At 35.0% G+C, this 24,527-nt stretch overlaps 1 protein-coding gene across 3 annotated transcripts in view; it reads right to left on the bottom strand.

Annotated features, from left to right (window-relative positions):
* The window catches only part of CPS1 (carbamoyl-phosphate synthase 1), a 197,876-nt gene that overhangs the window by 45,039 nt on the left and 128,310 nt on the right, over positions 1-24,527 (bottom strand). For all 3 annotated transcript variants that reach the window (XM_003254024.3, XM_030803337.1, XM_030803338.1), the window contains 3 exons: positions 23,126-23,324; positions 19,399-19,575; positions 15,041-15,159 (listed from right to left, as the gene is read on the bottom strand). In XM_003254024.3, the coding sequence (XP_003254072.1) occupies positions 15,041-15,159; positions 19,399-19,575; positions 23,126-23,324 (495 nt within the window). The remainder of the gene's footprint in view (positions 1-15,040; positions 15,160-19,398; positions 19,576-23,125; positions 23,325-24,527) is intronic.

Below are 24,527 nucleotides of genomic sequence, written 5' to 3'. Positions count from 1 at the left end.
GAATCTATACAATAAAACAACACACCAAAAGGCTGTGATGCTGGCCTTTTCATAATCTTCAGTTTCTTTCTACTTAGCAGCACAAAATGACTGAAATTTTAGAAGGCGAAAAAAATATCTTAAAAACAGACCATCAGACTTTTACACACTCTGCCATAATCTTTTAATGGTGAGACAGCATGGCTCGGCTTCTATAGCAAGAAGTCTCCGGTGTGTTCTCTGGTTTTTACAAACAATACAAGCCTTTCTCCTCATTCTCTAAGACTTCGAGGGTAGATATTGTTGTTGTTGTTGTTTAAAATTCCTCCCTGTCATCTCTGAAACTTACTCCACTCACACTTAGTCTTCAATAATAAATGATAAAAGGAAATGGAATAAATTCCCCTTAATGAGGAAATTTTCACCTGGCACAGAGGAGCTGGGGAAATCTATTAGCTGACTGGAGGAACGCCTGCAGCATTCTAATTATCAGGGGAGCCAGCGCACTTCACACAGTCCCCTCTTCCACTTGACTGGCTTTCATCTGATCCACCAACTCACGAGTAATACTAAACCAAATTTCCCTCCAGATTGCACAAGCTCTAATGTGAAAATGAGCACTCCACCTGGCCTACAATTATGGGATGGGTTTGCAATTTTATTATTATCCTCTTTAAAAAAAAAAAAAACAAAAAACACTCCAAAAAGCAGAAAAAAACTAAGCCTGATGTTCAGTAATGACATCTGCTTTAATAAGAGAATTGAGTAAGATATATGTTCTCTGCCTCATGAACCCTCGCTAGCCTCTCTCTTGAGTTTTTTACTGCTTCACTTATTATTTTTGGCGTTTCACAGGTTCAAGACCATGCCACAATCACAATAATGCCATCAATGGAGAAATTATTTGTCACTCTCTTCATTCAAGGAGACTAGTTGCTACGTGTTTCCTTAAGAGAAATGCAAAAGACAATTTTCAAAAATAGAAGTGGCATTTAGAAAAGCAAAATATAAAAACCCAGGCAATTGGGTAGGCCCTACTATTTTGTCTTAATTTTTGAGTACCATGGCTTTTTCTATACAGGAATGAGGTCTTTGAAGGAATTTAAGAAGACTTGAATCTTTATATTTCTTGTACAGAGCAAATAATACCTAGATCCAATGTTCACATGAAAGTACGGCATCAAGAAAATTATCCAATAGTGCTAAGTGGACCCAGATTCTATCACAATAATGCTAAAATGTTACAAGTAATAGTTTTCAAAAAATGGCATACTTAAAACTATATTTCACCTTAAAGGTTAGTAATAATAACAGTAAAATCAACATTAAGAAGGAAACCTTATGAGAAACTGATAATGTAGACATCTTTAAATAGGCAAGTTTTAATTTTCTGAATTTCATGTTCTTTTTTGCTAATCTTTAATGACCCTAATAATCCAGAAATATCATGATATTACTCTTAATCTGGTAAAGCCACTCATTTAGTATTGAATATAATGTCATAATTATGCTCTACGAATACAAGGAATAATGATGAAGAAAAACGCTTAATGTAGGTTAATTGCAATTTTTGAGCCTTAATAAACCACATTTGGTTTTTTCATGGTTTTGTTTTTGTTTTTGTTTTTGTTTGAGACAGAGTCTCGCTCTGTCGCCCAGGCTGGAGTGCAGTGGCGCGATCTCGGCTCACTGCAAGCTCCGTCTCCCGGGTTCACGCCATTCTCCTGCCTCAGCCTCTCCAGTAGCTGGGACTACAGGCGCCCGCCACCACGCCCGGCTAATTTTATTTTTTTAATTTATTTAATTTTTGTATTTTTATTAGAGTCGGGGTTTCACCGTGTTAGCCAGGATGGTCTCGATCTCCTGACCTCATGATCTGCCCCCCTCGGCCTCCCAAAGTGCTGGGATCACAGGCGTGAGCCACCGCACCCGGCCCATGGTTCTTAATTTTTAAGATGCAATGACTCTCTCTCTGCCCTTGATTTTACCAAATTTGAATTTTACCTTTCGTCTTTACCAAGGTGAAAAACAAACGGAACCCACCTAACCAAAGTAGTAAATTATGTCAATTCGTATATAAGAAAGTGTTCTGGCTGGGCGTGGTGGCCCACGCCTGTAATCCCAGCACTTTGGGACACCGAGGCAGGTGGATCACAAGGTCAGGAGATCGAGACCATCCTGGCTAACACGGTGAAACCCCGTCTCTACTAAAAATACAAAAAATCAGCAGGGCGTGGTGGCGGGCGCCTGTAGTCCCAGCTACTCGAGAGGCTGAGGCAGGAGAATGGCGTGAACCCGGGAGACGGAGCTTGCAGTGAGCCGAGATCACACCACTGCACTCCAGCCTGGGCGACAGAGCAAGACTCAGTCTCTAAATAAATAAATTAATTAAAAAAATTTTTTAAAAAAGCATGCTGATACCAATCAAATAGCTTTTGCTTGAGCCAATTGCACTAAAGGATTAAGTCCATATTATGAAATGTTGCTTCTATTATTTCTGATGAATACATTTATTTATAATTTTAAATCTCTTCAATGTATGCCTTCCCCAAAATAAAGAAGATGTATTCAGTAAGCAAAACTCTGGATTTTCCCCTGAATATAAGATTTTTATGTGTACAGAATTTAAATCTAACAGATAAAAAGAAACACTTTATAAGGCCTCATAGAAAACAGGGATTGAATGGGCACTCTTTGATGTTTTACAATTTGTTATTGCAAATAAATTTATTTGAAAGTCCTATATTTTAAAACATCTCCATCATCTTTGTTTAAATCATCATGTTTCCACAGAGCAGTTTTTCAAACATCACTTAGGTTGTACCAAGCAACAAATATATAAATATATTTCAATATATCTTTCTTTGACTTCTAGAAAGAATTACTTGGAGCCTTGTTAAAATAAATAACTTTTTTTGTTTTTTAGATAGAGTCTCACTCTGTTTTCCAGGCTGAAGTGCAGTGGCGTGATCTCGGCTCACTGCAACCTCCACCTCCCCAGTACAGGCAATTCTCCTGCCTCAGCCTCCCAAGTAGCTGGAACTGCAGGCGCCTGCCACCATGCCCAGCTAATTTTTGTATTTTTAGTAGAGATAGGGTTTCACTATGTTGGCCAGGCTGGTCTCAAACTCCGGACCTTGTGATCTGCCTGTCTCAGCCTCCCAAAAACTTAACAGAAGCCTATCTACTAATAACTACTGCATATTTTTTTCCTAGAAAAATGCAAGATATATAAGAATAATTTTTGACTACATTTTTCTAGTTCTTGAAGGAAAAAATGAAAGCCATTTTTAGAAAGGAGGAAAAGGAGAAGTTATTTTTAGGAGGATGTGGGAAAATTCTAGAATTAAATTCCTGGTGACATGTCATATTCAATCTATGTTGATATGAGGCTTACTACCTACATGGAAAGCAGATATCTTTATTATCTGGGGTTTTTCATAAGAAGACATAGAAAATGCACATTAATATCCACGAGAGCAAAAATTATCATCCACTTGACACTACAACTATATACTTGTCAGTTTATCAGCTGAAGAGTGGGTAGAAGGGGAGGGGTAGAAGAAGTAGCTGCAATTTAATACTGCCAGGTGGATATTGCTGTGATGGCCATTACATTATCATCATTATAGTTATATAGGCAAATGATGTCAAAATGCCTACTTCAACCTTAGATAGGCAAATACCTGTGCCCAAAACCTGTAGTCATGCTCCACCATCCTGAGAAAAAGACTCATCAGCCAGATAAAATAATAAATGCGGCAAGTGTTCAGCACAACACCAAGAAGGTAATAAGTGCTTAATAGATACAATTACTGGAGGAAAAGGAGGAAGGGAAAGAATCAGACCAACAGGGAGGAGAAAGAGGAAGAGACAGAAGAGAAGAAGCAGGAGGAGAAGTTTAGCAAAGCAAAACTAGCAAGTCACCTACATTTGGCCCAGCACCTCAGCTGACTTTGTTTTCTTTCCTCTCCTGTGTAGTATTTCTGTACTCACACCTTGAGGTGGTGAGGGCCACCATACTTTTGACTCCCTGCAAATCAAAATTGATCTTCTGGAGAGAAACACTCTCAGGTATTTACTCCACTGTTGGGAGGCATGGTCGCTGCCTTATACTCTTTGGATACGAAGTGTGTGACTCTATCCCAAGGTCAGACTCAAAGGCTTTATGCCCCATAAAGACATCTCAAGTATAAATTAGCAGCTGAAGAAATTCTGGGGTCAGCAACTAATTGTCTAGCTTCTGTAATTATAGCTCTGGCGGCCTATTTTGCGTAAATTTAATTCCATTCTACGCTCAAGAGTTGTTTTACTCACACCTGCCTAAACATGGAAGACAAGGTATTTGTACTTGAAAGATATCTATAGACATACATTGTGTATAAATATATACAATCTTTTGTTATAAATAAAGCAAAACTTTAAAAGAAAATTCTTATCCTGGGTCTTTGTACCCTTGAAAATCCTGTTTACATTTTTCAAAGGTGACTTGCTGGGGCTTTCTCCCTGCCAGACTTCCTGTGTTTCCCCCCAAGAGTTTTGGAAAAGGGCAAATTCCTCACAGTGTTTCCTCTCTAAGTGGGGTCAACAATGCAGGCAGCTCACAACTTGACAGCTAAGGAGGAACTGATCTCCAGCTGTCTGATTTAAAAGTCATATCTCGAAAAAGAAGCTTGCGAAAAGGGTTAGTGACTAAAACTGAAAGTGGGAGCCCTGGGCTAGATTCCTTGCTTTCCTCTGACTGGTGTGACATAAAGTATGACACACACCTCATGTGATTCAGTTTCACCATCCATAAAAATAGGATAGTGATATTTTTCACCTTTATTATAATAGAAATGTACTTTAAGCTGACCAGAGAAATACAGTAGATGCCTGTATTTTAAATAAGTATTTATTTTTGCTTTAACCTTCTTCACTGGTTAATAAAATCATATCCTTTCATATAGTTGAAAATGTCTATGAATATTTCTCACAAAAGATTCTCAGAAAATGCAAAAATTTGAAAACATGGATAATTTTTGAAGATCAAGAGTACACAAACACTGGTTAGTTCTCACCAGGAGTTAGAGATTTCACGATATACCTGTAATGCCTACATGTATATAATCTTTGACAACATAAAACAATTAGATAAATCTCTTTTTATTAAAAAAAACAGTTTATTCAGAGCCTTCCTAGCTAATTAGTAGATACATAACTACTTTAGAAAAATAAAACCTAGAGATGTTGGTTTACAATATTTCCCAACACAGTCAGTTTATATCTTGGGATATGTATTTTCTAATCAATAATTTTGTGAATTTTGTGAATTCAATCCCTTTGAACAACCAGGAATTTTGCTCCACTACAATTCCCCCTCCTTTACCATCACTAAGAAATGATGATTTTCACTTTCTACCAAGAATGTTTATTTGTTATGTTATCATACAAATGCTGATGAGTGTTTATACAAAGCACTATATATCAATTCCCAAGAAAATATATGGTAAATAAAGAATTGGAAACCATTTGTATCTGTTTCAGAAATTATGACTTATACCTTATGCCATAGTGAACGCTATTCTGCACTCATACAAATTAACAAAATTTCTTGCTAAGAAAGACCTATAATAAAAGCATATTAAGACATTATGGTATTGGATACTTTCCCTAATGAAAATTACAATTTAATTGGGGGATGATATTAGGATATATGCAATATTTACAGAACAATGAAGTAAGACTGTGTGGCATCAACTATTTCACCCAATGAACAAACAGGTAGCTAATAACCACTTTAGTTTTTCTTCTTATACTATCTTAATTTCTTCATAGTCAGATTTTCACTGTTATGAAAAATAGCATAAATAGGATAAAGTGCAAACACAATTTGTCAATTCCAGAGTAGAATTCATACCTTTACTTATTTCTTTCTCACTATGTGTTTGGACCTTATAGCCCAGCTTCCACTCCTACCCACCCAACATCAAATGAGGACTTAATTCTGTTTCTCTCTTCTCTGTCTAAACCCTGCAATCCTCTTCAAAGTGTCTTTCTGTTTCATTTATTTTAAATTCCCTCTTCCTTTGGCTCCCATGACAGTGGGATATATTGAAGGAAATAATATTGTCCTTCGACTAAGAAATTTCTGAACTCAAAACCTGGCTCCAATATGAAGTAAGGAGAATTTACTTAAACATTCTGAGTCATCATTTCTTTCATAAAATATGGGATAGAGACACATACCTTCTAAAAACTGTACATTCAGACTTGTATGAGATAATGTGTAAAGTTAGCTAAGAGCTTTTGTTTCTAACCTCCACTAAACTTTCATGAATTCATATTTCTGCTTCTCACATGTCCATTAATGTGTCCTGTCTATGTATAGCTCTTTGTATAGGTTATAAACCTATATTATAGGTTCAATGACTAGTGATTATTCATCAACAAATGGCTTTGGAACTAGCACAAAACCTTACACATAGTAGGTACCCAATACATAATGACTGAATAGAAGAACAAATACCATTTGGTCTAATAACAGCTCCTAATAAAAAGAAATGCCATCAAGTAAATACATATCCCATCACACTTAGTTCAGAGACATTAACATAGGAATAATGTATTAATTATTGACTATTTATAGATATATATACACATATTCTGAGTATGTTATTTTAAATCAACTTAAAATTTTTAAGTTGTATATTCTTATGAACTAGCAAACATACAATAATTAATATACAGAAATATAATAGGCACTTTATGAGTCATCTGAATATTACTCTGAAAACCTTTTAAGCAAAACATTCATCTTGTCCATGCCAGACTCATAAGTACTCTCTCACAAATTCAAAAACGCACAATTATTTGCCAAAACTATGAAAACACTATTTAAATAACAAATGAAGACTCTCAGAACATTAAATATTTGATGTAAAATTTTATATCGATCTCTATAAATTATTACTTTAAAAATTAGTGGAGTCCTATCGAACCTATGACATCACCTAAAATATCATTTTATTACATGGAACATAAAAGCAAATTAAAAATAAAATGTATTTTTGGCATTAGTTCACAGAGTTATAAAATTTCCCATGGTATTACTCTTCTCTTACAAAGAAATAAGTACTTGTATATATAGGCCCCATTTTTTAGTATACCTGAAGAGGTTCATTATATAAATGGCTTGGAGTATGAAGACTGAAAACATAGAATGGTAATATGTAATAACTAGTAAGATTGTTTTTCCTTAAAGTTTGTTACTTTACATATAGTATATATTCAGCTAGCTGCACGACTGACCAGTAAAATAAGAAGGGAGTTTTTGTTGTTTCTTTTTGTTTTGTTTTCACTAGGGTGAAACTGAGGCTTAGAATATTGTGTGAGTTAGTAGTAATATGAGAAGACATAAGACTATTTTCTGCAAATCAAATTAATGGGTTCCACTAAAGTGTTCAATCATCTCCATTCTCATTTCTATATCCAAATTAATAGATGCTATCACAAAAATATGTCATAGTAAAGTATCACAAAAATTATAATATGATTATATGTTATACTACCTTTCTTTAAATTACTTGCATATTTAGTAGTTCAAGATGAAAGTCGTTGATTTTTTTTTCTACCAGAAAATATACATTGTCATCAGAAAGTAAAGTACTGACCCTTCTGTTTCTTATATCTAAGTTCCAGCAACTCTTAGGTGACACTTTTCCCCCAGAAACTTCAATCAAGCATAAGCACAAAACGTTCTTGCCTGATTTTTGCCATGCCTCGTGAGCAAGTTAAATAAAAAGTCAATCGAAGTTAGCATGTGTAGGAGAGGACATTCAAAGGGAGTGTTCCAGCTAAGGTGACACCTGCATTATTACATCTGCCAGAAGTTTGTGGCTGCAGGGAAATGGCCAACTTTACTGAGCTCAATTTAGCACTTGAATGCCCAAGTGGAACTCACCAGGGTTGTCCTAGATTGTTTTCCTAAGCAATAGGCACGCCTATGATTTTTCACCACTCACCAATGGACATAGTTTATCACATTGAACATGGTGATTTCAGATGGAAATTGGACCCCTGAAAAGTGCACTTTACTCTTTTTTTAAAAACTATATTGACTATAAGCAGTAAAGAGGAAAGAGAATATTAAAGTTATTAGAGTGAAAATAGCAAAAATAACCACATGAAACCTATAGAATATGAGACAAAAGCAATATCTGGATAATTTGTAAATAAATCCATAGTAAAGTTTATGTCAACAATAGGGAAACAAATACAAATCTTAGCTTCCAATACTTATATGGTATAAATTGTATCACAATGGTTATTTCTCCCACTTTTGAACGTGTAAAATGAATGAAAATAGATTCTTTTTAAGTAGTCATCTACAACATTGCTAACATAAATAGTGGCATTGTACATAAAAACAAGAGAGCAATATGGACCATTCCAGGAAAATTGCCCAAAATGAATGGAATGCACAAGAACAAGCAATCATCATAAAGGGTGGAAAACCTTCACTTTGATGATTTAACATGGTATAGCAAAAGCAGACGCTGGCCCTCTTCTTTAAGCTAATCACTTGAAGCAAGGATTCAAAACTTAATTCAGCCTAGTTTTAGCCAGTAAAAGAACGAAATTATACAATTTGGGCAGGTATAATAAAATCCCCAAGCTGGATATGTCAGTCAGAAATAGCTAAAGAAACCGAAAAAAAACAAAATAAGAAAATAAAAAAATTAAAAACAGTTACAGCCAGAGGGATAAGCAGATGCTTACAGCTGGTAATTGTACTCTCACTTTTTTTTTCTTGCCTGTTCATGTGTCTTTTTTTTTTTTTTAAGTATCATGATTGTCTTTCAATATAAAATTGCCAATCCAAATTGTTATCATAAATAATAATGCTTGGGGTGTAAAGTCCTGAAATAGTTCTTTCTCACAACGCTATTATAGTTGAATTCCCTACATACTTACAGCAAGGGGAGTCCAACTGAAGGATATTTGTACCTGTGCTTGTTTATTAATAATACAGTAGAAACCTTCATTGTATATGCGGTTCTACCATGATAGGACCATCACCCCTTTATTGGCTACTGTTTCTAAACTGAAGGTGTCTATTTTAGGTAGTCTTACTTCTTATTTCCTCTAGATGTTATCTACACCTCTAAACAAATCTGTTTCTATACCCCTAAGCAAACCGGTTTCTGTGTGTGTATACATATGCTTATGTTTACATATATTTAATATATTTACATGCACATTTACATACTATATACTTGATATGTAAGTTTATAAGCATACACATATATGTATTATTTTTAAGCAGCCATCTATGGTATATACAAATACAAATATATTGTATTTGATATTTAAGTATGTAAGTATACACTTACATGTAAGTATTCTTTTTAAGCATCATCTACAACATTGCTCACATAAATAGCAACATTGTACATAAAAACAATGTTTACTTTTTACTAAAAAAGTAAAAAGTATATAAGAATATAATTATATATCAAATATAAGGGGTTAAATAGCAAGTATCCTGGGCTCTGGAGTCCTGCTTAGACTTGATCCCAATTCTGTTATCTATTAGTATGTGATGTAGACGAAACTGCTGAATCTCTCAGTGCCTCAGTTCACTATCAATAAAATTAGGACAATCACTGATTTCTTAATGTTGTGTTAGGAATTAAACAAAATAATGTGCTTAGAACAGTGCTTAATATGTAGTCCAAAAATTTTTGTGATAATTATCTTACACTTTGAAGGCATTCAGAATTATTAAACTGAATCAAAATTCAAGTTTCAGTATTAAGGTTTATAAAATTCATTATTTGGTTACAATAAGGAATAGCCTATATCAGAAGAACCTAGTTGGTGAAGACATTTGACATCTTTATTTGATTTATGGTACCGGCATTTCCTCTCTCCAGGCAGGAGATCTTCACGTGACCAAAATTGAATCTATGCACTAATGGAAAAAAGAACTATAGGTGAGATTTTTGTAATTTCTAACAGATCAGAGTAAGGATATTTTTCTTTTGGTATTTATTAAAATGCTACATGGGAAGAGCACAATATGTGAAAGCGTCAGCACTGGGAGAGTGAGTATGGGAAAACCAGACTAAAATCGCAATAGCTTAGCAGTGAAGGCTAATGGATAGAGATTATGCACATGTTGTGGTTCCACTAGACTTCATTTTCCTCAAACTCCTTGCAGGGTGATCTGACAATGTGAAGTTAAAAGAACTTTGGTGACCATTAAACATCTAAATTCCAAAGCACACACATAACAAGTATTCGAATCCTACATGACACAACTTACATCGCATTGAGTAAAAAGAAACTTCTCAAATCCTAAAGAAATCCACTGTAAATATGTTATCACCCTAGGTCAGTTAATGCTACTACACCAGCCTATAAATTTGAGGAACTGCCTAGAACAGTCAACTTCCCTAGCATGCCCTTGGGTAGCAATAAGCAGTTTAAGTGGAAAAGGAGAAAGTCAGTGAGCGTAAGTGGGAAAGAGATTTTTTTTTGGCTGAAGCTGTCTAAATAATGGTTATTACCTAAGCTGTTAAGAATAGATATTGCTTCAGAAGTCGTGTGAGGGTTGCCATTGCTACTATATTCAGGTATTAGAGACAGCATACTGAGTTCTGAGGGGGCAAGCTTGAACTCAAAGCTACGATGCTGAGTTGATTATTCTGATACATGTTGATATAGTGTTTATGTTTGTCCCTGCCCAAATCTCAGATTGATATTTAATCCCCAGTGTTGGAGATGGGGACTGGTGGGAGGTGACTGGATAATGGGAGCAGATTTCTCATGAATGATTTAGCACCATCCCCTTGGTGCTCTCCTGGCAATAGTGAGTGAATTCTTGCATAATCTGGTTGTCTGAAAGTATGTGGCACCTCCCCCACCAACTCTCTCTCTCTGGCTGGCTCCTGCTTTTGCCATAGGACACGGCTGCTTTCCTTTTGCATTCTGCCATGATTGTAAGATTTCTGAGGCCTCCCTAGAAGCCAAGCAGACGCTAGCACCACGCTTCCTGTAAAGTCTACAGAACTGTGAGCCAATTAAACTTCATAAACTACCCAGTCTCAGATATTTCTTCATAGCAATGCAAGAATGGCCTAATATACCTATCCCTCTTGTCTCATCACCCTGCAGAAAGATGAGACTTCATACGTCATCATGAGCATGAAACATGTTTATCTCTCCCCTTCAAGGAGAGGGGTTTCTTATTATAATTTCTACTATCTCACAGGCATAGAAAACTCATCAGTTATTGCAATAATGACTACCTAGTTACAATCATTGTTTTGTTTTTCCCATCTCAGTCTGTGAATATTTATATATACTAAATATGTGGGTATATTCTTTTTTAATAATTTCCATTGTATTTTATTTTAAAATACATTGTTTGAAGTTTTTGCATAAATAAGTACATATATTGTTTACATTTCAAACATAAGCTATGTTCTTGTTTTTATATTTCTTTTTTTATATTATTATACTTTAAGTTCTGGGATACATGTACAGAACATGCAGGCTTGTTACATAGGTATACACGTGCCACGGTGTATGAATGGCATGGTGTATGTATGGGTTTGCTGCACCCATCGACCCATCATCTACATTAGGTATTTTTCCTAATGCTATCCCTCCCCTAGCCCCCCACCCCTCAACAGGCCCCGGTGTGTGATGTTCCACCCTGTGTCCATGTGTTGGTATATTCTATTTGGGACTCAAATTCTGAACTTCATTTCAGATGACTATACGTAAACACAAGTCAGAAACTGACCAACAATTTAATGATATGCTCATCCTCTGCTATTAAATGTGTTTATCGGACTTTAGAACTTGAGCTTGATTAACAAGTAGAGTAGGAATTTTTATTCATTAGCATAAGGGAATGCTATTTATCTTTTGATAAGAATAGCATTTGCATCAGTAGCTATCATTAACTGCTTCCTTTAAAAAATAGGTCTGATATTAAAATAAGTGATGCATCATAAAGGAAATTAAGAAATGATACATTGCAAAATATATAAGCAAATGAAAATTGTGAGTCTGAAAATGAATCTTTAAATATCTATCATATCTACATATCTAAAATCATAATACGTAATACATATCTAAAATCATAAAGTAACCTTTATTATAACGAGTAGCAATTTTATTTTGAGGGGAAAAGAGGAAAAGTTTTCTTGGGCCCTCACAATATGTCAGATGTCATTTATACTTAAATAAATTAAGCTTCACAAAAAAACTAGAAGCAGAGATTAAGAAAAAGAACACGAATCTGGAGAAATGAAAGAGGTGATGTACCTCTGATTCTATAGTGGGGAGGACTGCGCACCAATCTCTCTGGCTCCATAGTCTGCTCCTTCCAATGCACAAGGGTGGAACCAGAAAACCCACGTCTAGCATTCTACATTTTTTCTCTTAATTTACTTCTCTTTTCCCAAGTGAGAGCCCCACTGCCTGTCTTCTCAAGGATCTATACGAAAAGTACAAAGGGAGTGCTGTACATTGGCACCAGAGATAGATGTTGAGGCAGGAGAATTTCGGAGTTCTCTGAACACACACCAAATAAATCACTAACTCCTAGGCCTACAGCTAAAGACAGCCATTCTAACACAGAAGCAGTTGAGATCTTCAAAGTAAACCAGAAACAAATACAAATGAAAAAGAACAACTAATCTTCTCAGCCCCTCTCCAAACTGGCAATATGTAAGTCAGCTATAGGTCATTAATAGGGAGCTCTTGTTACTGTTGGAGCAGTACATACCTTGATGACTAAGCCTCCCTGGATATTGAGGGGCTGAGAAAAAGCAGAGGACTCATGACCCAGACTAATGGTGAGTATAATTAAAATAGGGCAAGGAAACTCAAGGCCTTACATACTTAACATTCATTCCATCAGCTGTCATATCCTTTCAACTTCAGACCCCTATGTGCCACAAAATGATTGAGACAGGTAGCTTTAGTGGCCGTCTATTCTTGCTATTTATCTAATACCAGTAAATAACAATCATTATCAAATTGCTATGTGTGCATCAATGACACTTCAAAAAGAAAGGAATTAAACCATAAAGTGACACTCAGATAACGAGTTCAGGGTTTAGGTTTGCTAATGCCATGGATCATCTGTGAGTTCCACTTCAGGTTTACTTAAGCTTTTGCTATATAATAGACACTTCAACCTCCCTGGATCAAAAGCAAATTTATACAGTACAGATGATTTTAATTATAAGTTTTTTAAATTTTTGAAATGATATAAAGCTTTACATAAAGAGTTTTAAATGTAGATCATTATGAACAATAAGAAATATCCCTATTTACAAATATATTCATGCCAGAAAATGGAGATTGAAAATGTCAAATTGTCGGCAAATAAATGCAACAGAATGTGGAAGTCAGAAAAATATTATAAGTGATCTGTAACAGTGTGTTGTTTTAATCCTCCAAGGACCTTTTTCACTATCAATATCCCCTTATTTATGCTTAGTTAGAATCTCAACCTGCCTTCTGGTTGTAACGAAAACTATTCAATTAAAACATTGAATTTGTCCAAAAATCAGAACGTATATCAAGTGGAAATTTAAATCACAATAACATCTGCTATTTTCCACCCCATGTCTTTTCCACTGCTGTGACTGGCATATTATAAGTTTCTAGCACCCCCATGTGGCTTAACTGCAGTGGTTTCATAGGCATTTGAAATCAGTTGCCTGAAACTGATAACAGTAGAACAGACTATAATTTAACACAGAAGTTCTGCTGGCATCATAAACCAAGAAAGGAAAACTTAAGTCAGCAAAATTATAAGATAAATGTATAGGTTCAATTCCTAACTTATTTGCTATCTACTGTTCATTTTATGTGATCACTAGAAAGGATGATTTACAAGCAACTATAGCTAGTTTCATCTTTGTCAGATAGAATTCCTCAGTTTTCAAAACCAAGCATTTGACATGGGCAATAATTAAATAGATGAAAAAGAACCTAATTTTCCTCAAAAAGAAAAGCAAGTGTTTTATTACCTAGTTTGTACACATATTGATCAGGCAAATACAGTAACACAATTATATGTTGCAATTGCTAAATAGTTCAGCAATCCAGGTTTTGAGATCTCCCACTGTCCTCAAAGATACTTTAAGTGATTAAAGTATCTACATTTTGTCAAATCATTTGAGAACAATTTTTATACAAATAAAATTTTTCATTCTCTAAACACATCCCTAGTTTGCAGGTAAGACGTCTTTCCAATAGTAGTGTATTTCAGAGTGATTTTAGAGGGAAGAAGTTCAAGAGGACTACATTGTCTTTTTTAATCTGCTAGTAAATGCTCCTCTTATCGAAGATAGATGTTTAAAACTGATCCATGCTTTCATCAGCCTAAGGTGCCCCAGCAGTTTTCCCACGAAAAATTTAAAAGTAGATTTTAAGGACTACATTATCAAAATATTCTCAACATAAAATGAAGTTTAAAAATAATTGGCCATGATGGAGATAAAAATGTAAATTAGTCAGAGGTAAAGAGTCTGTTAAGAGAAACCTGAATGTGGCTTATTTGTATGCTGAACTGAATGTCCCAGTTTAAAAATAGTACAACGCAAAAGGAATGCATTTTCTCCTCAATATACAGCAATGTATAGATTGATATTAAAAGGGGAAAACAGACTTCAGAATGTAGAGGAAAATTTATAGAAAACAGAAATATTCATTTAATTAATAAAATTTAAATCTAGATAATACTTCATAATTAAATAATACCTGTTCATAAATGTACACCAATTTTGTGCATTTAAAAGACCTTATTTCTATGTCTGATGACAAGGGTGGGAATAGAAGATGATTAAAAAGATTAATGGATACATTTCTAAAGGTAAACATCTAAAAAAAAACCTGCCATTTGTCTTCTGGCTATGGGTACTATTTTCCAACACTGGCACTATCTACATCATTGAATCACAATGGTGACCAAATGCTTAAGAGTAGGAAGAAGACTCTTCAAAAATTGCACTGAAGGTGTCTGGCATGAATGAGAGCAGCACTGCCTTACCTGTTGAACCCTTTCAGTGTCTTTTCCATGTTTAAAATATCACGCATCTTATACAAAAACCACTTGTCAATGTATGTGAGCTTCTCAATCTCATCAAGGGACATGTTGTCATCAATGGCCTGCCAAGAGGAGAAGAGATACTTTCTTTGGCAAACATTTTTCTAAATGTCTTATTTGGTTTAAAACACATAGCAGTCATGCCTCTGTGTGTTATTTAGAGAGCCCGAGACTACAGACTGAGTTACGAAACATGAAACTGACATCGTTGACATTCCTTCCAATAAACATAAAGATGGTGCCAACTATATCCACAAATGGCATACAGAGGAGGTGCCTGCCTTGAGTGGTGTGTTCTCAGAAAAATCTCCTAACAGGTTTTGACTCATTCCTCTTTATTTGATCGTGTTACCCATTATACCCTAAATTTGGTACATCTCTTTGGAATTAAAGAAGTCTCTTGAAACTACAGTTAAGTCAAATTGGAAAGAAAATCTAGAATTAATATAATGATCACTTAACTTGTATTGTTGATAGTTATCTTGTAGGAGATAGCATATTTTTATCACCTCACTCCACATTCACACAAACATACAATAGTCAGTGAGAATTTATGGGTCAGATCTGGCTTGGCATTATTCCTCCAGAATATTTCCTCACAGGGGACTTCAAACAAAAAAATTGTTTTGAATCAGTCACTATGATTTTTGTGCTAAGGGAGGCATTTTTTTAAATCCTAGTAGATTCCAAAACAATGTAGTAATAACTTCTGTTCTGATAGGCAGCTCAGCCTCTTCCTCAAGCTTACTTTAGCAATTTCTCAAAAGTAAAACTACAACTATGGGTCATTAAGCTGAGTAGAAAATTTAACTGAAAAAATAGATAAACTCTCAAAACCCAAATCTTTATACAAAAAGGTGTCTATTCTTATTCTTGTATGTTTGTATGTGTATGTGTATATACCCAGTGAAAAATCAGAAAATACTCCAGAACGTATTTTAGAATAACACACTGCGTTTTTAAGACCCATTAAGAAATATATGCAACTAGTAACTCTGCTGTTATATTTCAGCCCAGGGAGCTTACTTTTCTTAAAGCTTTTACATAATTGTAGTATCAGAGAGACCATGATTATAATTGTTGAGATATGGCATGGCTCATAATTTTGTTGACTAGAGTAAGATGACATTTAACAGAAATACTCAAAGCCATGTTCATTTCCTAGTCAATGTATGTTTCTTTTGTTTAATTCTCCCTGTAATTAGTCAGGTTCCCAAAGACTTACTATTCTGTCTTACTTTCTAAGTGATTAAAGGCACAATTAGCTGTTGGCCATCTACAATGTAAGGTGGAGAGAACCTTAAGTTACTGAAACTTTTAAGAGATTAAAGGAGGTTTTCACACAAGCACATACAGTGAGGGAGGGCCTAGAATCCTGTAGTCATTTCACTGGAAGGAAGGAAAGGACAACTACAGTCAAATCCATGATTTCTTAAAGTATATATATATATATATACACTTTTCTCTCTCTTTCTCTCTCTCTCTATATATATAGAGAGAGAGAACTTAAAGTATATATATATAAATGTATATATACATATATATATAAAAATATATATACTTTAAGTTCTGGGATACATGTGCAGGATGTGCAGGTTTGTTACATAGGTATATATGTGCCATGATGGTTTGCTGCACCATCAACCCGTCATCTACATTAGGTATTTCTCCTAATGCTATCCATCCCCTACCTCCCCACCCCCCAGCAGGCCCCAGTGTGAAATGTTCCCCTCCCTGTGCTCATATGTTCTCATTGTTCCACTCCCACTTATGAGTGAGAACATGTGGTATTTGGTTTTCTGTTCCTGTGTTAGTTTGCTGAGAATGATGGTTTCCAGCTTCATCCATGTCCCTGCAAAGGACATGAACTCATCCTTTTTTATGGCTGCATAGTATTCCATGGTGTATATGTGCCACATTTAAAAGTTGATCATCACTAGTCATTAGAGAAATGCAAATCAAAACCACAACGAGATACCATCTCATGCCAGTTAGAATGGCTATCATTAAAAACTCAGGAAACAACAGATCCTGAAGAGGATGTTGAGAAATAGGAATGCTTTTACACTGCTGGTGGGAGTGTAAATTAGTTCAACCTCTGTGAAAAACAGTGTGGCAATTCCTCAATGATCTAGAACCAGAAATACCATTTGACCCAGCAATCCCATTATTGGGTACATACCCAAAGGATTATAAATCATTCTACTATAGAGACACATGCACATGTATGTTTATTGCAGCACTATTCACAATAGCAAAGACTTTGAACCAACCCAAATGCCCATCAACGATAGACTGGATGAAAAAAAAAATCCATGATTTCTAACAGCAAGCAAGATCCTGCCAGTCTTAAGACCTCATCTCCAAGCACTGCAGCTTTGCTATGTAACACTGCTGTAATGAAGTCTATAATGACCCCAAACAAGTTTGAGGTTACTTTAATGTTCCAAAAATCAAAAATAATGCCTGCATTCTCCCCAAATCAAAAGAGGTGATGATCCAGTCATCCTGAAATAAGACTGCTGTAAAAATCAGACCTCAGAGCAAGTTGCTCTTTTCTAAGACTCATGAAAGCAAGCAAAGATTTACACACTCCCTTCATTCCTTTTCCCCTTCAGCCCTCCACGGTCCTTACACTCTTTGTCAAAATCACCAAGTTCCTGACTGCTGTTGAAATGAACAGTAATGATGACCTCTAACAAACAGAAATCAGTTCCTTCTCCCAGCACTCGAGCAGACAATAATTTATACGCAGACCCTGCACTTCTTGCTCGTACATAGGGTACCTTGTGAAAAAAAGAACCTCCACACATTTTTCCCAGATTCTCATCTTTTATAAGTATGTTAGAAAAGAATGAGAGATTTGCTTGAGTTTTACAGCTTAGCTGGGAACTTGGAAATGCTTCCCTTTTTCATCTCCTTCAAAGTGGCAGAAACATGATTGCTAGACTTAAGGAAAAAATCTATTTACTGTCCTTTGCCTGAGAAAAAATTATATATATATACACACACACACATACACACACACACACACACACATATGATGTCATGAGCTGCTTCCTAAATAAAAGACCGAAATAGGGATAATAAATGATGAAGGTGAAATGGCTTTCTAAAATAACTTCTTATCACTGCTATCCCACCCACCACCACCAGAGAAAAATTCTAATTACCTTGAAACTCAACATGGGAAAATGTCCAACAAGAGATAATAGCAACTCAGTGGGGCTTAAATATTTTCCATTTAGAAACCATAAGAGCAAGGAGAATATACATTGGATGCAATGAAGGAAATATCCCTTCCTCTCCTTCAGGTCTCTTAAGGACTCAAAATACGGACATAAAAGTTGCGATGAGTTCAAAATCACTAGCAACATTTTTCTGTTTCTACACAGGCAAATTACAAATACAGGAATCCTTTTAAAGAGAAAGTTCATGTTTTCACCGACTCATCCCACATGCGTGCACACACACACACACACACACACACATAAAATGGTCAGTGGAGCTTTGTAGAACCAGTGCAGTTTGATACTGTTGGAGGATTAATGCTTGCGCTTCCTTAAATGTCAAAAAGCCTTTCAGGGATTTCTGACCAGACAGATTCCAGCTGCCCAAGTCACCTTTTATAAAATCAGATGAGCTGAAACTTCAAAACTCTAAGCACAGTAAATATAAAAGGAGATTAACATGGCATTTAATTTGCATGAGAAGCAAGTAGTGGAGGGAAGTGAGAAATGTAGTGCCTTTTTTCCTGAAAGTGAGACCAATAAAATAATTACATGGAAAACCCTATAATCATGGGGGCCCTTTATAGTCTGTTGCTGTTTTTTACACACAGAAAGAGAAGCAAATAAATTAAGATTATTCTAGACTCAAGTAGCACATACTAAGGGATATTATTGTATGCACCTTCCTTTCTACAATACAATTTTACACATTCAAGGAACATGTAATAAAGTTAATAGTAAAGGACAAGTCAATATTGTCAAATCTACTTAAGAGTATTAGTACTAAGTATACTTAAAAAGGGGGACATTTTATCTATTTAATCATCCTTTAAAACTGCAATGTGCCCTTAAATCCAGGCTTAAAGTCAAAAAAAGTGAAAATTTATCATTAATTGTAAAAGACTCTAATGAAATCTACAGATGTTTCCCGTTTAATACCATAAAAGAATTAAAAATTTTCCAAAAATCCCTGATTTAAAACCACTTTCTGATTCAGTTTTATTTTAATGTCCAGACTGACTACATTCTGGAAAAACAACCAGTAGCTCTGGGCCCCTTGTAACATCTTACCTTGGCAATGGCGTAGATACGCGTGCTGCTTGGTTCAGACAACTCTTTTCTAAGATCTAAATTAGATGGCCATTCTTTGTTCATTGGGAGACGGGGAGTGAAACCTTCTATAGATGGGTGGCACATCCGTAAAGCTTTCTGGAAACTCTCCTCAAAGGTACGACCAATAGCCATGACCTGTAATACATGTTTAAGATCTCATATTGAAAGAAAAAGCTTATGTATCTTTAATTGGTAACTGAACTGGATGTAAAATATATTTTATAAAACAAGTAAGAACAAAAAATATATCATAAAGCCCCTCTAAAAAAAAAGGTGTTCCTTTTTTCTTCCTCTCTCATTTTCTCCATGGTTTTGGTATAATGCATCTTCATTAGGTCAGTCTTTTGCCACTCAGGGAGTTCAGCTGTATTTGCTGAGATTGATGAGGAAATCACCGGTACCTGCTCTGGACCATAGTATTAAAATAAGAAATTCAAAGTTGAAGCATAGAGACCTTTTCTTAGTAAGATCTTGCTTTATGCACATGTTCTTTAGAATGGAAGGCAAATAAAGAGAAACCAGAAATATATTAACACGAAAATATAACTATTTGTAAATGAGTATCAGTCAGTATTCAAGACAGGTTGGCTTTCCTTATAGCTAAGCATTAATGTTAATAGAACCTTGAGAGTCATAACAAATACTGATGATTATGATTTTGAACGTAGGAGGAGACTAAACTTTCTATGACAAATTCAATGTGTCTTTCCGCGATCTTTACAGCTCATCATACACTAATCAATTAGAAAAATTATGTGGTGATTTAGTTTGGACAAGTTGCATGTCAGTACTAAACTTAAATTGATCTTGCAACCTACTCAGTTATTTTCACTGGATAAACATTGTGTTTGAATCTTTTCATAGAATAATAGATTGCTATGCATTTTTGGTTTCCAATTTAAAATAATAGCAGTCATAATGCTATCTTCAGTAAACTTTTGTGATTCCTCAAATAGACTCAAATTACCACTAATGTCAGTTTAGGAAATCTTCATGTCAGTTATGTGACAAGATACATATTCAATGATTACTAAAGCCAAACAGATAACCTTTTCACACTGTTCCAAATTTAATTAGAAATAAGGAAAATTCACAAGAGCAGGAATAAACAACCTGTTAATGCAATTCAGATATGCAATTTGCAAGTCATAGTGGTATATTGAAGAATTAGACAATATGTTTATAGGTTGTCTGGCCTGGGCATGGAAAAGACTGCCAGAAATCAGACATTTTATGGTTCTGTAAAATTAAGGAAATATTTTGGGTATATTTAAGAAAATTTGAGGTATTACATATTTAAAATTTGTCTGAAATTAGTTCTATAAGTAACTCTCCATATATTTTTATTATTCTTAAGCACAATCTATATAATGGCACATGGGATCCATTCAATTAAAAAAAAACCTATATAACAAAGGAATATATAACTATAAATGTTTGCCTAAAAATTGTGCTTTTCAATACTCTCTATATATATTTTTGCTTTTTGAAACAGGTTCTCACTCTGTTACCCAGGCTGGAGTGTAGTGGCACTATAGGGCTCACTACAGCCTGGACCCCCTGGGCTCAAGTCATCTTCCCACTGCATTTGCCCTATAGTATTAAAATGCACCTTCCTTGAGTGACTATTTCACATTTTCCAGTGGAATGGCTATAATGGGCTTCCTCAACCCTATTCTACTATATTCTCATAGCACCTATATATAAATACTATCTTTTAATATTTACCAGAGATTAATAATTCATTGTATATTTGGGTCAGTTTAGGTATTCTGAGTTTACCAACTGCAGACAATGTATCTCAATTATCTATTGATAATTCATTTTTTTAATTCTCCCAGTGTCTTGCATGTAGTAAGAACTCAGGAAATGTTTGCTCGCTTTTTGAACTAAATGTAAGGTGTTAAGACAACAAAACTCCCCCCTACCTTTTATTTTTTGTTTGACAACAAAATCCCTCAGATAAGAAGCCCCAGATGAAAATATTACATAATTTTCTCAAGTTCCTTGGACTACAAATTTTACGGTGAACATTATTTAAAAAGGACGCTTCCCATGAAATGTAAACTAAATGACAGTTGTTTATTTGATGCAAACACTAGCAACATAGATTTTCATGGCATTTGCATTCTATTTCTTTAGTACACTAAAAAGTATGATTTAAAAAATAAGATTTAAAACAACTATAATGGAGAAAAAACTAATATTTAGTGTTTTACAACTAGTAAGACATTTTAATTTAAAAGGTCAATTTGTTCTTCATTTGTTATTACTTTAAAATCTTTCAGAAGTATCTTACAAATTAAGGAAGCCAAAATAGTAATAATTCTGCCTTTCATGTGTGAATATGATAGACTAGTAAAGCATTACTTTTTCTTCTTCCGTGTATTGGTGACAGATTTAATCTATATTTTCTGTGATTAGTGACATGCATTTCTGGCCTGGGTTTAGGCTATAATCTGTGTTATGGGACAAATAAAGAACAATATGGAACAATATGTCATAAACAGTCTTTTGCTCTGTACTCTAATCAGCTTAGATACATAGACTAAAAGCTCCCACACTGGCCACAATAGAAATAGAGATGAGATACAGATAAACTAAGATAAATGGTAGATAGACAAATGATAGAGAAAGACTGAGATTTGTTCATACTTCTGCGCTCAAAACCTTTACCCCATGCAACATTTATGAATACTAATTTAATAATAACAATAATGATGCATTACATTTATTAAGAGGGGGTATTATAAGAATCCTGCAAGGTAGGTATTATTATTTCTATTTTGTAGGTGTGGATCCTGAAACTCAGTCTTGCCTGAGAGTCTGCAGCTAATAAGTGGCAATGCCAAGAGTAATATCCAAGTCCAGCTGGTTCCAAGTTTTATGTTTTCTCCACTATCCCAAACCTTCTGGATGCAGAAAATGATTAGCACTTGGTGGAAGGAAGCAAAGGAGTGAATCTCAGCAGAGATATAAATTCCTTTCTTTCCTCCCACACAGAACACTGCATCTTTGAAGATGCAATAATCAAAGGCTAACTTTAATTTCAAATAGTATAACACAGCACATTCTAAAAAATATTCTAAAGATGTTAAAAGCTTAGAACTTTTTAGTATAATTAAAGGGGGCTTAATAATCCACTATGCTCATATCAGTTTAGAATTTTAGAGCTGGAAGGGCCCTGAGAGATGAACTGGTCCAGCCTCTTCTTTTATAGATGTGGGGAATGAGGTCTCAGGAAGTTAAAGCCACAATTTGCATGAATGGACTAAAGTTGAATTCTAAAGCTCAGTTCAGTGAGTTTTTTTTTTGATGTATTATATTCTATATTACTTTCTTGATTTGGTTATAAAATATATTACAACTCAGTTATATGTATATGAATGTGTTTTCATATATGTATCTATACTATATACCCAGATATATGGCCTCACCTTTTGAATAGGAAGACCTTCAAATCCAGCAAAATGGCCATGTAACATATGTAATTTGTTAACAGTCAAATAGAGACCGTTAGCATATTAGTATGCTAATATCCAGGCAACTTTAACACTATCAATTGCACCTTTAACACTGTCCATGTGTTGACAGTATCCAGGCATCTTTAACACTGTCAATGGTGTCACAAATTTGACAAAATAACTGAGAACAAGAAGAAAAGCGTAATAAAGCAAGGACTCACCTCCCCTACACTTTTCATAGAGCTACCAATTCGGCTAGATGTTCCATGAAAGCGGTCAAGATCCCAGCGGGGAATCTTGGTGACCATGTAATCCAGGCTAGGTTCAAAACAGGCTGATGTCTTCCCAGATACAACGTTCTTAATTTCTGGAAGTGGGATTCCTAGGGCAATCTTTGCAGCAATAAATGCCAATGGGTAGCTATAAAAAGAAGACAAATTTATTTTTTTCTTTGAGCAATTATTGAAAACAGACCAAAACATAAATTGGTCTTTCTTAAAATTTCTGGTATTATTCTACTTCAGGGTATAAGACACTTGATTCTCTGTTCTGCATCAATATTTAGTAGCCACTTGTGGAATAATAGGAGTGATGATACAAATTATAGAGGCACAGGTCACAGGAGAATCTACTTCTATGCACTACATGCATTGCTGCAACTCTCAACCTTCACCTCTTCAACCCAAAATCAATAGCTTTGGTGATAAATAAAGTTTAACCTCCATTTGTATTTAACCTCCACTAAGATAAGAATCTGCAAAATATTTTTTGAGAAAATATATACATATCTGTACCTAAGAATACAGTGGAGTTAGCTAGTTCAAGGGAGTACATAATGGTCAGAAAATGTAGGCATTTCAAGTTTGGGTCCTTGCTCTGTCTCCAAATTATCTTTGAACTTTGGGCTCCTTACAAAACTAACACTTTGAGAACTTGACTATCTTCATGCAGAATGTCAGTTTGGGTTATTCTGTTTGAGAAAATAATTCATAGAACTATAGAATTAAAAATGAGTTCTTTAGTACAACTTCCATCTAACAAATGAGGAAACTGATAAAGACAATGAGTGATGTGCCCAAAATCACACACGGTCAATAGAAGAACCAAGTGAGGATGCAGAATTGTGACTCCTGTACAGGGCAACATGCCTTTCGCCACTCCATGCAGTGCTGTGGAACTACATAAAAAAACCAAAGAAGTAAATATTGTGTTCATTTAAATGCCATAATTGAAGTGTAAGATGCTAAATATATTATTAGAAACAAAAGGTTTTGATTAACTTTCCCTCCAATCATGCCTGCTAGTGACTGTTACATAGACAGCAGATTTATTTGTTTGGTTGTAACAGTTACTTGTGAAACAATTCCGCACTGTTCAGTCTTGTGGAATTTCGATAAAATAAAAGTAATGTGTATTGCATGCTTGAGTCAAGTGAACTATATTTTCTGTCAACTATTTGCTATAGGGCTATACACCTGAAGAAAACAGTTGAAGACTAAAATTAAGGATTAATCTGCACTTTTAACAACATCTGCAAAGTGCAATTAGGAAGCAGATTTTTCACAGCCTGCTTTAGCCACCTAGATTTTGATTCGTTTATGATTAGCTAGCAAACAAAGCCAG

Source organism: Nomascus leucogenys, chromosome 22a (genome assembly GCF_006542625.1).
Source record: "Nomascus leucogenys isolate Asia chromosome 22a, Asia_NLE_v1, whole genome shotgun sequence".
NCBI classification, from domain to species: Eukaryota; Metazoa; Chordata; class Mammalia; order Primates; family Hylobatidae; genus Nomascus; species Nomascus leucogenys.
Note: the sequence above shows the minus strand (reverse complement) of the source record. Positions and strands in the feature narration are given on the sequence as shown.